Source organism: Hypoxylon fragiforme (genome assembly GCF_022984875.1).
Source record: "Hypoxylon fragiforme strain CBS 206.31 chromosome Unknown GGS25scaffold_7, whole genome shotgun sequence".
NCBI classification, from domain to species: Eukaryota; Fungi; Ascomycota; class Sordariomycetes; order Xylariales; family Hypoxylaceae; genus Hypoxylon; species Hypoxylon fragiforme.
The window spans coordinates 1042579-1053981 of NW_026054762.1; the positions used below are offsets into that span (position 1 = coordinate 1042579).

An 11403-nucleotide genomic window follows, 5' to 3' on the forward strand; every position below is an offset into this window, starting at 1 on the left:
TAATGCTCTAACTACTTAGTTATGTATGCACAGCACATAAGATGCTCTGTAGTTAATTAGTTACATCAATGTAACTACCCTAAGCACCTAAGGTAACTTCAAGTTCAACTTTGAACCTGATCTCAAATACATACTAACTACTACATACATGTATAGGTAATCATTGATGTACAATACATGTATACTAGGTAGTATCTGTAGCCTCAGGCCTGTTGCAACTTGCATGTACGTAAGGTAGTACCTTCCATGCTATGTAGGTCAAATAATTTGAACCTCGATTGCGAACAGATAACTATGGTAAGTACCTAATGCCAACCTTATTACATGGTATATTCTCATATCGATACATCCCTAATTGCACAATATGTATTTACTAAATGCGTATCCTTATTTATTTACCCACTACCTCCAAGGCTTCTGGGGCATAACTGAAACTGGAAAGATCAATCTTGTCCCAACATTGAAACTACAGACACCTTAGACGCGACTGGCAAGCTGGATCCTTGCATACACGCCGGCTGTCAAGGCTGCCTAGCACGTAGTATGGTTGGTAGCCGCCACGAATATTAATAACTGAACCTTGAAGATTAAAGATTCCATGTCCATCTATTCTCATCTGCATCCGCAATCGATCGACCTGACATTCATTATCGCCTCTTGTGTAAATTCCCGCATTTGACATTCGACACTTTCATAATCTCATCACGAATCCCGCTATAGAATATTCGCACTTATACAGATTACTTGACTTAGATACATATGGTGCGTTTCTCGAGCCGCGTAGTCTACCTAGTTGTCGGTCTTCCATAGTGTGCAAGATAGACCCATTCATACTTAGTCTAGTTGAAATATGTTAACCTGTCAATCCTAATCACAGTCTCCCGCACTTTGTCGCTGGCGATACCAACGGGGATACGAAGGACCAAGTCATAAACCGTTGTAGCCTTAATAACTCCATCCATCACTGATGACTGATGGCGCCGACTGGTGGACGACGATCGTCAGCAGGGTTGAATCCAAACACAGAGGCATCGTCGGACTGGCAAGTTGCGGCATCTAATTCCACCTTGAATACTTGGGTTGGACGTCGACAGCCATCATGGCTTACCAACGCGAAACCCGTCAAGCCATCTCCTCGTCATTCACAACCACCCAAACAACCAACTACAACAATAGAGACGACGCCCCCCATTGTCACGACTACCCAGACTACCCAGACTACCCAAGCTGCCCAAACCACTCAAACTACCTCTGTTACCCCAGAGTCAGTACCCACGGCAGCGCCAGTGTTTGTTCCCGACCTCGTCTCAGCCTCGCCACCTCCAACTTCCGAATCTCACCGTCTTCCCCATCTCCGTCCATCCATTCATACACCATCCTCGTAAGTTGCTATTTAAAATACTACATGCCCTATGCGATCACTCTATTATTGCACCTACTTTGCTACCTATCCAAATCTGCTTGCTAAACCATGTGTTTGCTATCTTTCCACAGGACTGCAGCTGCAAATACCGTCCTTCCTTCACCTGCACCCAGCGACGAACCTAGTCCAGGCGTGCCTGAGGCACAAAACGCGATACCAGTGACCCGAGCCTATTTCTCACTGGACGACGATAAGACAGGAAATAAACCTAAGGAACGACCCCACATTCGAGTGTCAAGCGTTCGGAGCTCGCGAACAGGCAGAGAAACTTCGGCCTCTCCGAATACACCTACAAATCCAAATATGGCACTCAACACACCCCCGACGCCCAACTTGCTCCCAACGCATGTCAACATTACGCCGCAGGAGCGATCAGAGCAGCCTGTTGCCAAGAGACGACGTGTCATGTATGTATACAACTTCTTGGTCCCCTTCACTTCAAAATTATTGTCGGCGAGGATAAAGTATATTGATTTGATTGTGTGTCACAGGAATGCATTGCGCCTATTTCTAGACGCAAAAGGTGCCATGGAAAATATTCAAGAAAGGATCCGGTCCAGTGGTGGCGAGCAAGCTCTAGATGTACAGATTGAACGACCTCGGTTTTTACTCCTTTTACAGGCTTGTGAAGACGGTGATCTATTTTTTGTTGGGTTACACCAGCTCTTCTGCACCTGGACGTCACAACAAATCATAGTTCATCGGCTTTGTGACGCCACTGGGCATAACCCGTCCCTCGTAGACATGGCCTTTGGTACTATGGGGACTATCTTGAAGAGTAATTCGAGATTAAGCCCGTCACATATCCAATGGTTTTCTACATTCCCAGCTCCACTTAATGACTTGATGGATGATCCTTTGTATACAACTATACTGAGACAAGTTCTTGACTTTCTCATGTGCGTGGGTCATAAATGGGGAATTGTCCAGCATGAGCATCAGATGAATGGTCATCCCATTCTTATGACCGAATTCCTTGCTGTCTTTCGACTGTTCTCTCCTATTTTACAGGCAATAATGTTTCGGGCATCAAGGCGAAGTGTCGGTGTCGATGAAGGGAATGCTGCCGTGCAGATGGAATCGCTTTTTAAAGCCGACCAGAGAAGGCATCTCAACCCGGATGGTTCCTTCATAATAACAACCCCGTCTCCGAAATATCAAGAGTACAACCTTAACCTCGTGAAAAAGTATAAGGCTATCATTCATGATGCACGACGCCAACAACAACAGCAACAGCAGCAACAACAGCCGCAACAGCAACCAGGGGCTTATCAAGGTATTCAGCAGCCTATCCCTCCCCAGCCAGTGCGCTTTCAACAGCAAGGATCATACAACCCTCATATGAATATGGGATTGGTTTCCCAGGCCCAGCAAAATCCCAATCAAATAGTCCAATTCAACCATTTCTCTCCCCAGTTACCTACCAACTCCGCACCCGGCGCTTCTGGAGCACAGTTTCTTTATACGCAACATACGACCAACGTTCAGCCAAACATGTCCATCCAGTCTTCCGGCTCACTCTTTTTTCCTGCGAATGCAAACCCATCTATAGTGCCATCTCATCGTGGAGATTCTATCAACTCCATGACCCCTAGACCTTTTATAGGCTCCACCTCACTCCGTCAGCCGGCTAATGTTCATCCTCATCAAACACAATTCAGCCAACACGGCAGTTCAGTCCCACTACCACATGCTGGGTACTCACAGCACTTGACTTTGTTGACACAGCAACATCAGCAATATCCTCCAGGCTCAGCCTCTCCCCAGCCGGTTTCTAATACAGGAAGACCTCTTTACCCAATGCCACTATCTGGACGCCAGCCCCAGGTTTTCCCACAACAATCTTCCAACCTAGTGAATCAGTATAATGCCAGCTTTCCCTTAAATGGGAGTGTACCCAATGCACAACCAGCTCGGCAACCCGTTCACTTGGTAAATAATGCCCTGCCTCCAAATGGCTCCCCTCAACTTTCCATGGACCCCCAACTCCGCGCTAGGACCGTCGTACACGACAAGGATCGATTCTTTCCATCTCCAAACATGCGAATTAGCATACAAGACTATCCCCACAGTCACTATGATCGAAGGTCTGTCATATCCTCTCTCCATCAAGCTGAGCTTCGAAGTCCAGTGCGAAGGCCTAGAGAGCTACGCTCAACGGAAAGGTATTACCAAGCAGTCAAATGCTTTGCTCTGTGCCCAGTTGCGACGCCGGTTCAGCCTTACTTGCACCATTTCAAGTTCACCGTACCGGAATCTGACCTCATCAAGCTTTCTAAGGATGAGGCGATGTCAAATATGGCTTCATCAAAGTCTTTTCCGGTGAATGTGTTTTTCGATGGATCTCTACGTCTCCGTGTGCGATGTTGCTACAGAAAGACTTCCTTGCCTGCTTTTTCTGAAAGCGACTGGGTGACAACTGAGACGATTTGGCCTGAGCATATCTTCATGGAGCTGAATAAGTCCACCCTTGGAATCAGGCGAAAAGCACACCATTCGAAGGACTTACCAGTTGAAATTTCATCGTTCATCCAAGTTGAGAACTCGCTCGACGTTCTTATCACTCAAGGGAGCTACGAACGCCAGGGTCAAGTACCCTACATTGCAGTGGAAGTTGTAGAGACTCTGAGTCACAGTACCATAATCCAAATGGTAAAGGAACACGGGCTCTCCCCAGCTAGTGTGACGGAACAAATCATCAAAAATCGCCTGGGTGGATCGTCAACCAGAAGGGTAGACGACGATGAGCTAGCCATAGCCGATTACCTGTCCATCGATCTTGCGGATCCCTTTAGCAGGACTATATTCACCATTCCTGTCCGGGGGGAAAGCTGTACGCATCTTGAGTGTTTTGACCTTGAATTATGGCTCAACACACGACTTGGCAAAAAGTCATGCTACTGCGGCACTCCCGGAAAGTGCACACAGTGCCCTAAGGAGCCGTCCCTTGTAGACAAGTGGAAGTGCCCATTGTGCAACGGTGATGCACGCCCTTATAGCTTACGTGTCGACGAGTTTCTTATGCGAGTGCGCTCTCGATTAGAGAGCGAGGATAAACTTCATACCAAGTGTATCCTTGTCTCTGCCGATGGAACTTGGAAACCCAAAGAAGAACCTGGCGATAATGAAAGCGACGTTGACAGTGACGAGGGGGGCATTGCTGCCTCGCCTACCAAGAAGCCTTCTAGATCCACTACCACGCCCCTCCAACACGATAAATCATACGTTGAAATTGTTGAGATTGATGATGATTAGAGAATCATCGCACATATATACTAGGTACTAGGTACCTAGTGTGTATATTGAGCAGCACGCGAAATACCAATGCTCCAGGTATGAATGATAGTGGATGATCAGATTAACTTCATTCCGACCCAAAAGATGTGACTAGTTTTATAGACAAAGTCATATCATTTCATTATTCCGTCTCTTTTCTTTATTTAAGGACTTCAGCCGGCGTTAACAGAAAGATCGTTTGCCCCCAAGATGCATATACCCTTGAGCCCGGCATACTTGTGATATTTGTCTTTCGCTTTCCTTTGAGCACGGAGTTTAGGACAGATGGCGAAACCTTTTATTTACATACTCACTCGCCCCCTCTTTTCCTCCTCTAAATATGAGGAATTTCTTTTCCCATCTGGCACTCCTGGCGCCCCGATGGAGGAAAAGGAAAAAAAGAAAATGCATATTTTTTTCTATTCTTTCCTAGTCGAAAACAATGAAGATTGTTAGGGGCATTGAACGTATGACATGACATGATACCGAACTGGAAAGGCATAGGAAATGGGGGATGGGAATGGATAGGAAAGGAAAGGTAACAAACCAGGAAAGGGGAGTAAAAGGGTTATATGAAAGTGTGTTTTTTTACTACCGGCTGGACTTTACTTAACTTATGTACCTAGCTAGGTTAGATGCCTACATACCTACATGTTGTACACAGAGCAGAGCAGAGCAGAGCAGACAAAGTACATACGTGTACATACAAATGGCATCTACGGTAATGTGGCTTCGTTGTGGGAGCTTTACATATTCACATTCCTAGTATCTGGTGCCTCCCTCAGAAGTGCTTTGCAAGCTGTAGGTATTTTTCGAATGAACAATGAATGTCCGAATCGGTGAGGCTGTTATTCGTGTTACCTATTCACAAGTAGTGATGCATGGCGGATGCCTGATAACTGAAGTGAGTGGTGTTATTGGCAATATGAAGAGCTATCTCATCTCCGGCTTGTCTTCTTCTTCTTCTCAGTCATAACGGGGAGAGGGGGAGGGGGGGGGGGGGAACTGCAATTAACTAAACTGTAATAAAGACCAATGTAGGTAATGCCAAGTACGAAGTATTTATACCTGCGTGCGTAGGTAGGTGCTTAATTAACAGCAGTGAACAAGATTCGCTCGTCTGCCTATGTACTAGGTAGATAGGTAGGTAGGTAGGTGCCTATCAATTGACCATCTGTAAACCAACCATAAGGCCAACCATAAGGCCATGATCATAGGTATGCATTGTACCAGTGAATGGATGGACAATTAACCTAGGTAGTTAGTTACCTGCCTACCTACCTAGGTAAGTACCTAAAGTAAGTAAGTAAATGAATCGAAGCGATGGGATTTGGTATCAGCCAAACACCAACTATCAGTAGGAACTTAAATACCTATGTATGTAGGAAACCTCCTATGCTATATACCTAGTACCTAGATACCTAACCTAGGACCTAGGTAGGTATGTATGTAGCGAGGAAGACCAATACAACCATCCATGGGTACCTAGTGAATGCTTCAAGTTATCCCTACGATCAAGACGTCCATGCGAGAGATTTGTACATACATTAATAGTTAGATCTTTCCATATTAACATCAAATCTCAACATGAATACCAAACGCTAGGTATAAGGTATTTAATATCTAGTTATTCCGCTTTCCATTACACTAACCTACCTACCTAACCTAGGTATCTATCTAGTTACCTGATACTGTATTGCATTGTACAAACAACTCCAGAGAAAACGCCATGATGAACAATTATTAAAAAAAAAAAAACCCCCCCTTAAACGGTACTCGCTAACGCTTTCTTTTCGCTACCCTAGATTCGAGTCCGGTGTCTACCTAGGCAGGTAAGCACCAACGGTCCTACGCACCGACCTAACCTAGAGTATGTAGGTATGTATGCAGATGTAGATAGATAGATAGTTAGTTATGTATATATGGTTTGTAGTAGTATCCCAGAGTTTCCAAGGTTCCCATGTTTTTCTTCTACTTTTCTTTTGCTTTTCTGTTTACTTTCCCTTATCTTTTCTTCCCTCCTTTTCAAGCGACGCGAAGAGAAGAAGAGAAAAAACTCATGATTCAGTAAGTCAATCAATCAACCAATTAATCAATTATACTCCTCGCCTTCCTCCTAGAACGCCCGAAATACTTTCGCTCGTCTCGTCCTAATGCTAGTCGACCGAGGGGGACCGCTCTAGCTCCTAGTACTAGACGACTGGCCCTTTGCGATGCCGCTAGTGCTGTTGCCGGGCTTCTCGTTGCGGGGGCCGTCCGAGACATCGTCGCTATCGCTTTCCTCGTCGCTTGCGTCGCCTACGCTGTAGGGCTCTCTGCCCGAGACCCTAGGCCGGGTTACGTGCAGATCATCGAGCTCACCTTCGTCGAAATCACCGGCTTCCAAGTCTGTCCTCTTGTTCCGGAACCCCTCAAGTCCACTTCTTGTGCGTTCTCTTAAGATAGGGAGACCGGCGTATCCCGATGATGAGGGACGACGTGTTCGCCAGACATATAAGCCACCGACAACGGCGCCGATGGCCACGATAGTCAGAACAACTTCACCTGATCTCTGGTAAGCGGCCCACTTAGCGTCGTTGAGCTCTTTGGTCTTGGCTGCTTGGTCCGACTCCGTGTTATTGGTAGCGCCACCGACAGTGGTGTCGGGCAGTTTTTCGCCATCGAGGAAGCTCTTGGAGGGAACGCCACCGATTTTGCTGATATCGACGCCCATAAAACGGTCAAGCATATCGCGAGTCCTTCGAGGATAGTCGAAAGGCACCATATGCGATGCGTTATAGAAAAGCACGTACGTCAGGTTGCGCGCCTGCTGCCAAAAACCCGCCGCCTCGCCCTCAAAGGTCCAATCGCGGCGCGGTGCCCAATTACCGGGTGATAGTTCGAAGCCCTTACCGCCGTTCCATTGCATGTTGCTGATGAAAGCCTCAGTTCCTAGATGATTACATATTAAATCCTCTGCACCCGAGAAGAGAAGTATCTTCACTTCCTTCAACAGGTCTGGCAAGTATTCAATAGATGGTTTCGAGGACTGGACACTGAACGCATTACCAACAGCTCCATTGCACTCTGTCCATCCTGTGTTCTTGCCCTCATTGATGTGGAGGGCGCTCACTACTTCTTGTCTACGAAGGTAGGGCGTGACGTACGACAAATCTGGAGGCCAGTTCATACCGCAGCTCGGGTATACATCCTTTAGTCGAACGTCATACATATTATAACACTCCGTCTGGCCATCCGAATTTCTAGCCTGCGTCAAACGAAGGATATCCTGGAGCACTTTTTCGCAGACTTGGTTGTCTACATGGCTAGAGGTTGACGTTGACAAATCCTTGCGGCACTCACGATACTGAGATTCAATTGTGCCCGCTACCTCGGTGCCTTTCGTGACAAGGTTCTTCTCGTAAGCGAAAGAGAGGTATGCCTCATACTGCTCTGGGGGGGATACCCAGCCGTTTCCGATCAGGAGGCCCTTGAGTTTCCATGCAACTTTCGTCTGAGGTAGCTTGTTGCGTTCGAGAATAGCTTTGGCTATGTACGGAATATGCTGGCCAGCGAAGGATTCTCCGGCAATGTAAAGCTAGTAAAGTTCAGCATACTGCGAGTAGGAAGAGTATCCTAATATAATCTTACATCGTCATGCTCGTATTCAGGGAAAAGCTTGTACCACTTGTCGAGGAAAGTCACGAATTGGCTGGCCATTACGTCAAGTTCGTGTACGTACGCATTAGTGTCGACATAGCTGAACCCCGTCCCGACAGGATTATCGACAAAAAGTAAGTTGGCAAACTCATTCCAGCTTCCGTTGTTATACTCGAGGGTGTTTGAATCCTTTAACCGATACGGACCTATTTCCATCAATGCGCCATCTTCGGAGCTACACCCAGGGCCCCCATTGAGCCAGATGACAGTTCGCTGTCGGTTTGCGATGTGTTGGTTCTGAAAATGCCAGAAGAAGAGGTTCCCGTTGTGGTCCGGCGATATCTCGATGTGTCTGGATTAGAATTCAGGAAGTCAGTAAGCTGCTGATCGACACTTGAAAAGGGGGTATGAATGTAGAGCGGGGAGGTTGGTTTATTTACCCAGCATGCATCTTGATAGAATCGCCATCGGGGGCACCGGGTAAGGAGTGGACATAGTAATCAGCAGCAGTCTTGTCGGCGGCGCTAGCTAGCGAGAGCCAGAAGGTTAGGCCAAGGAGTGCACCAGCAACGACGCGCAACGAGCTCCGGAACGGAGTGAGAGAAGACATGGTTGGAAGCGCCGGAAAGATGTCTTCGACTCTGATTACAGTGGTGACATGCAAATTTCACGTATCCATCGGATGGATGATTAAATTGGATAGATCTAGGTAGAACGGGGAATCATGCAAGATGTATGTTATAAGATGTAAAATGTTGAACTTTTACGAAAAGCGGCGATGGTGGCCTCTGTTCATTGGATGTTGGATGAATTAAGTGCGACGAGTTGTATGATCAAGGATTCCAGGACAGGCTAAAAAGCGTTGGAGCTATTTTTATTTTGGTACCAAGTTACTAAGGTTAGGTCGTTACGGTTCAATGCTTCCAAGGTTAGTTTCGGAACCTGCAGCTGGCTTACGTCAATATGCTTATGTGAATTCTACGCCCCGATTGTCCAATAAACCCTCATGTTACAAATCTTAGCAGAAATAGGAGGAAACCTTAACATTTTTATTATTATTATTAACCTCCTACCTTTCAATGTTCGTCTTTGATTACCGAAAGTTTAAAAATACAGGCCCTGATATCATCCCTCCTCCCTCATCCCTCACTTATTATAAGGCCTAGCTTATCCTTCTTAACCAAGTGTTATGATTTCTAATTGAATAGAAATATAAACACTTCAATGTTGATCACCATATCAAGGTACTAACTACTAACTACTATGTGTATAGGTATAGTATAGTACCTTCCGGTCCTTCCCAGTATTATATGTATATTATGAGAGAGTGAAACTCAAAGTGTTCAAGTTTCCAAACTTATTTCTTATCTCTTTCTTCTCTTTTCTCCCTTCTTAGTTCATCTGTCCTAGGGGTCATGTCGTCATGTCGTCATGCTGATCATGTCAACGATGCCAACTTTCCCCAACCCGGGCTCCTAGCTTCGTCTTGTTAAGTTCTCTCCATCCCACTTTAGCTTCGATAAATCCGGGACAACCGTCACCTATCAACATTGAAGCTCTCCTACTTGTACATATTCATGTACATTCTGGTTTTCGACACAAATCGCCTGCGTCGGGAATCTCATAATGTTGCTCATTGCCATTGTCCACTGCCAGATTCCACCGAATCGATTACACAACCGAAACGCTAATATCACAAGCCAGGGACAAAGTTGTTGTATCAACCGGGAAGGGGAGGGCTCTCGGATCGGAGTAGTGAGCTTTCGTTTCCTTTCCTCCCTTCTTATTATATACCCTCTTCGTGTAATCTCATACCGAACAAGACGTAGCCTAAGTATCATGTCGTACCAAAGAACCCTCAATCATATATTTGACGGTTCCTGAAACCATCCCGGTGGTCGCTGTCCAACTTTGCATATGTTTCTTAAACGTCTTTGCCTTTGTTCTACGAATATAATCGCGGTATATGTTCCCCGTGTATGCCGCACAAAACCCGGACCTTAACCACGAGAAAAGATGGTCTGAACCCGACCTATACAACGTTCTTGAAATCCGTTGCCCTATACCGAGGACTGTCATGAATTCATCGCGTCCTCCTGGATACCTCTGTCGGAGATAATTTGTTTCGTTTGCGTAAAGCAGCCCACGTCGCTGCATCCTATAACGACGACTGTCTGTTCTATGTGGGGGAAAATGACTAGTATGTCGATGCGCCGAGTAGTCATCGATGTTTATGCTGGAAAAAAAACTAGCATGCCCACGGTCCATATTCACATATGGAAAGCGATTTCGATGTTCGATTCCTACCGCTGAGGTATTTACTAAGTCAGTATCAGCGGCAAAGAATCAGGTGCAAAATCAACTCGGCGACGATACCTGAAAGAAATCCACCAAAGACATGACTATTGGTTCGCTGATACGGATCAACTTGTCCCTACCTACCTCTTTCGTTATCCTTCCAGCGTATAAGCACCTGGATGCGCTTTGTACTTGATAGGTAGTAGGGACCAACACGACGAGGCCTTCCAACCCTATTGCCAAGGGGCCTGCGCAATATAATTAACCATGCCATTCAATGCATTATCACCCTCCTCGACGGTTATCAGTCTTGCATCTTGCAGTGTAGTCAAGACATCTCCAACCCAGTTCTGACATGTCCAATCTGGTTCGATGTTATTCACGTGGGTTCCCAGGACTGCATCGCGTAGTTGCATGTCACGATCCGAACTTGTTTCCACTGTCGCAACTGCAAGTCGTCGAAAGAAGTGTGGTCTCGATCGTGGATGAGGCTGGTTCCACACTTCACCCACACTGAAGCTTGGGTGGTCGCCCTGAATTCGAATTGTGAGATTCTTTTTCTCGTTGTCGTCGAAGGCAATGTACAACTCTGTGCGTCGGGCGCTCTGGATATCGCGAGGGCTACCCCGGAAGATTAAGATCCACAGGGTCTGAGAGTGTTTGGCGCCCTCCAAGCCGTCCTGATGGCGATCCGACGGTGGCTGCTGCTCTTGGACTTCATCACGTTCTCCATCACCATGTCCGGATGTGCTTGAAACGATACCCAT

General features: G+C 46.4%; 3 protein-coding genes across 3 annotated transcripts; 1 reads left to right on the forward strand and 2 right to left on the reverse strand.

Moving 5' to 3' along the window:
- The first annotated feature begins 715 nt into the window (after nucleotides 1–715).
- On the forward strand, nucleotides 716–4831 carry GGS25DRAFT_361942 (uncharacterized protein). Its single transcript, XM_049258137.1, has 3 exons — nucleotides 716–762; nucleotides 878–1381; nucleotides 1495–4831. The coding sequence occupies exons 2-3, from the start codon at nucleotides 975–977 to the stop codon at nucleotides 4676–4678; spliced, it is 3591 nt and encodes a 1196-aa protein (XP_049114570.1). The 5' UTR covers nucleotides 716–762; nucleotides 878–974; the 3' UTR covers nucleotides 4679–4831.
- A 1490-nt stretch (nucleotides 4832–6321) lies between these two features.
- Nucleotides 6322–9245, reverse strand: GGS25DRAFT_498568 (Alpha/Beta hydrolase protein). The gene is made up of 3 exons (XM_049261713.1): nucleotides 8779–9245; nucleotides 8330–8690; nucleotides 6322–8276 (listed from the first exon to the last, which is right to left on the reverse strand). The coding sequence occupies exons 1-3, from the start codon at nucleotides 8946–8948 to the stop codon at nucleotides 6879–6881; spliced, it is 1929 nt and encodes a 642-aa protein (XP_049114571.1). The 5' UTR covers nucleotides 8949–9245; the 3' UTR covers nucleotides 6322–6878.
- Nucleotides 9246–10869: 1624 nt separating this feature from the next.
- GGS25DRAFT_523584 (uncharacterized protein) lies at nucleotides 10870–11403 on the reverse strand (the record flags this gene model as incomplete). Its single annotated transcript, XM_049264448.1, has 1 exon — nucleotides 10870–11403. The coding sequence occupies one exon, from the start codon at nucleotides 11401–11403 to the stop codon at nucleotides 10870–10872; it is 534 nt and encodes a 177-aa protein (XP_049114572.1).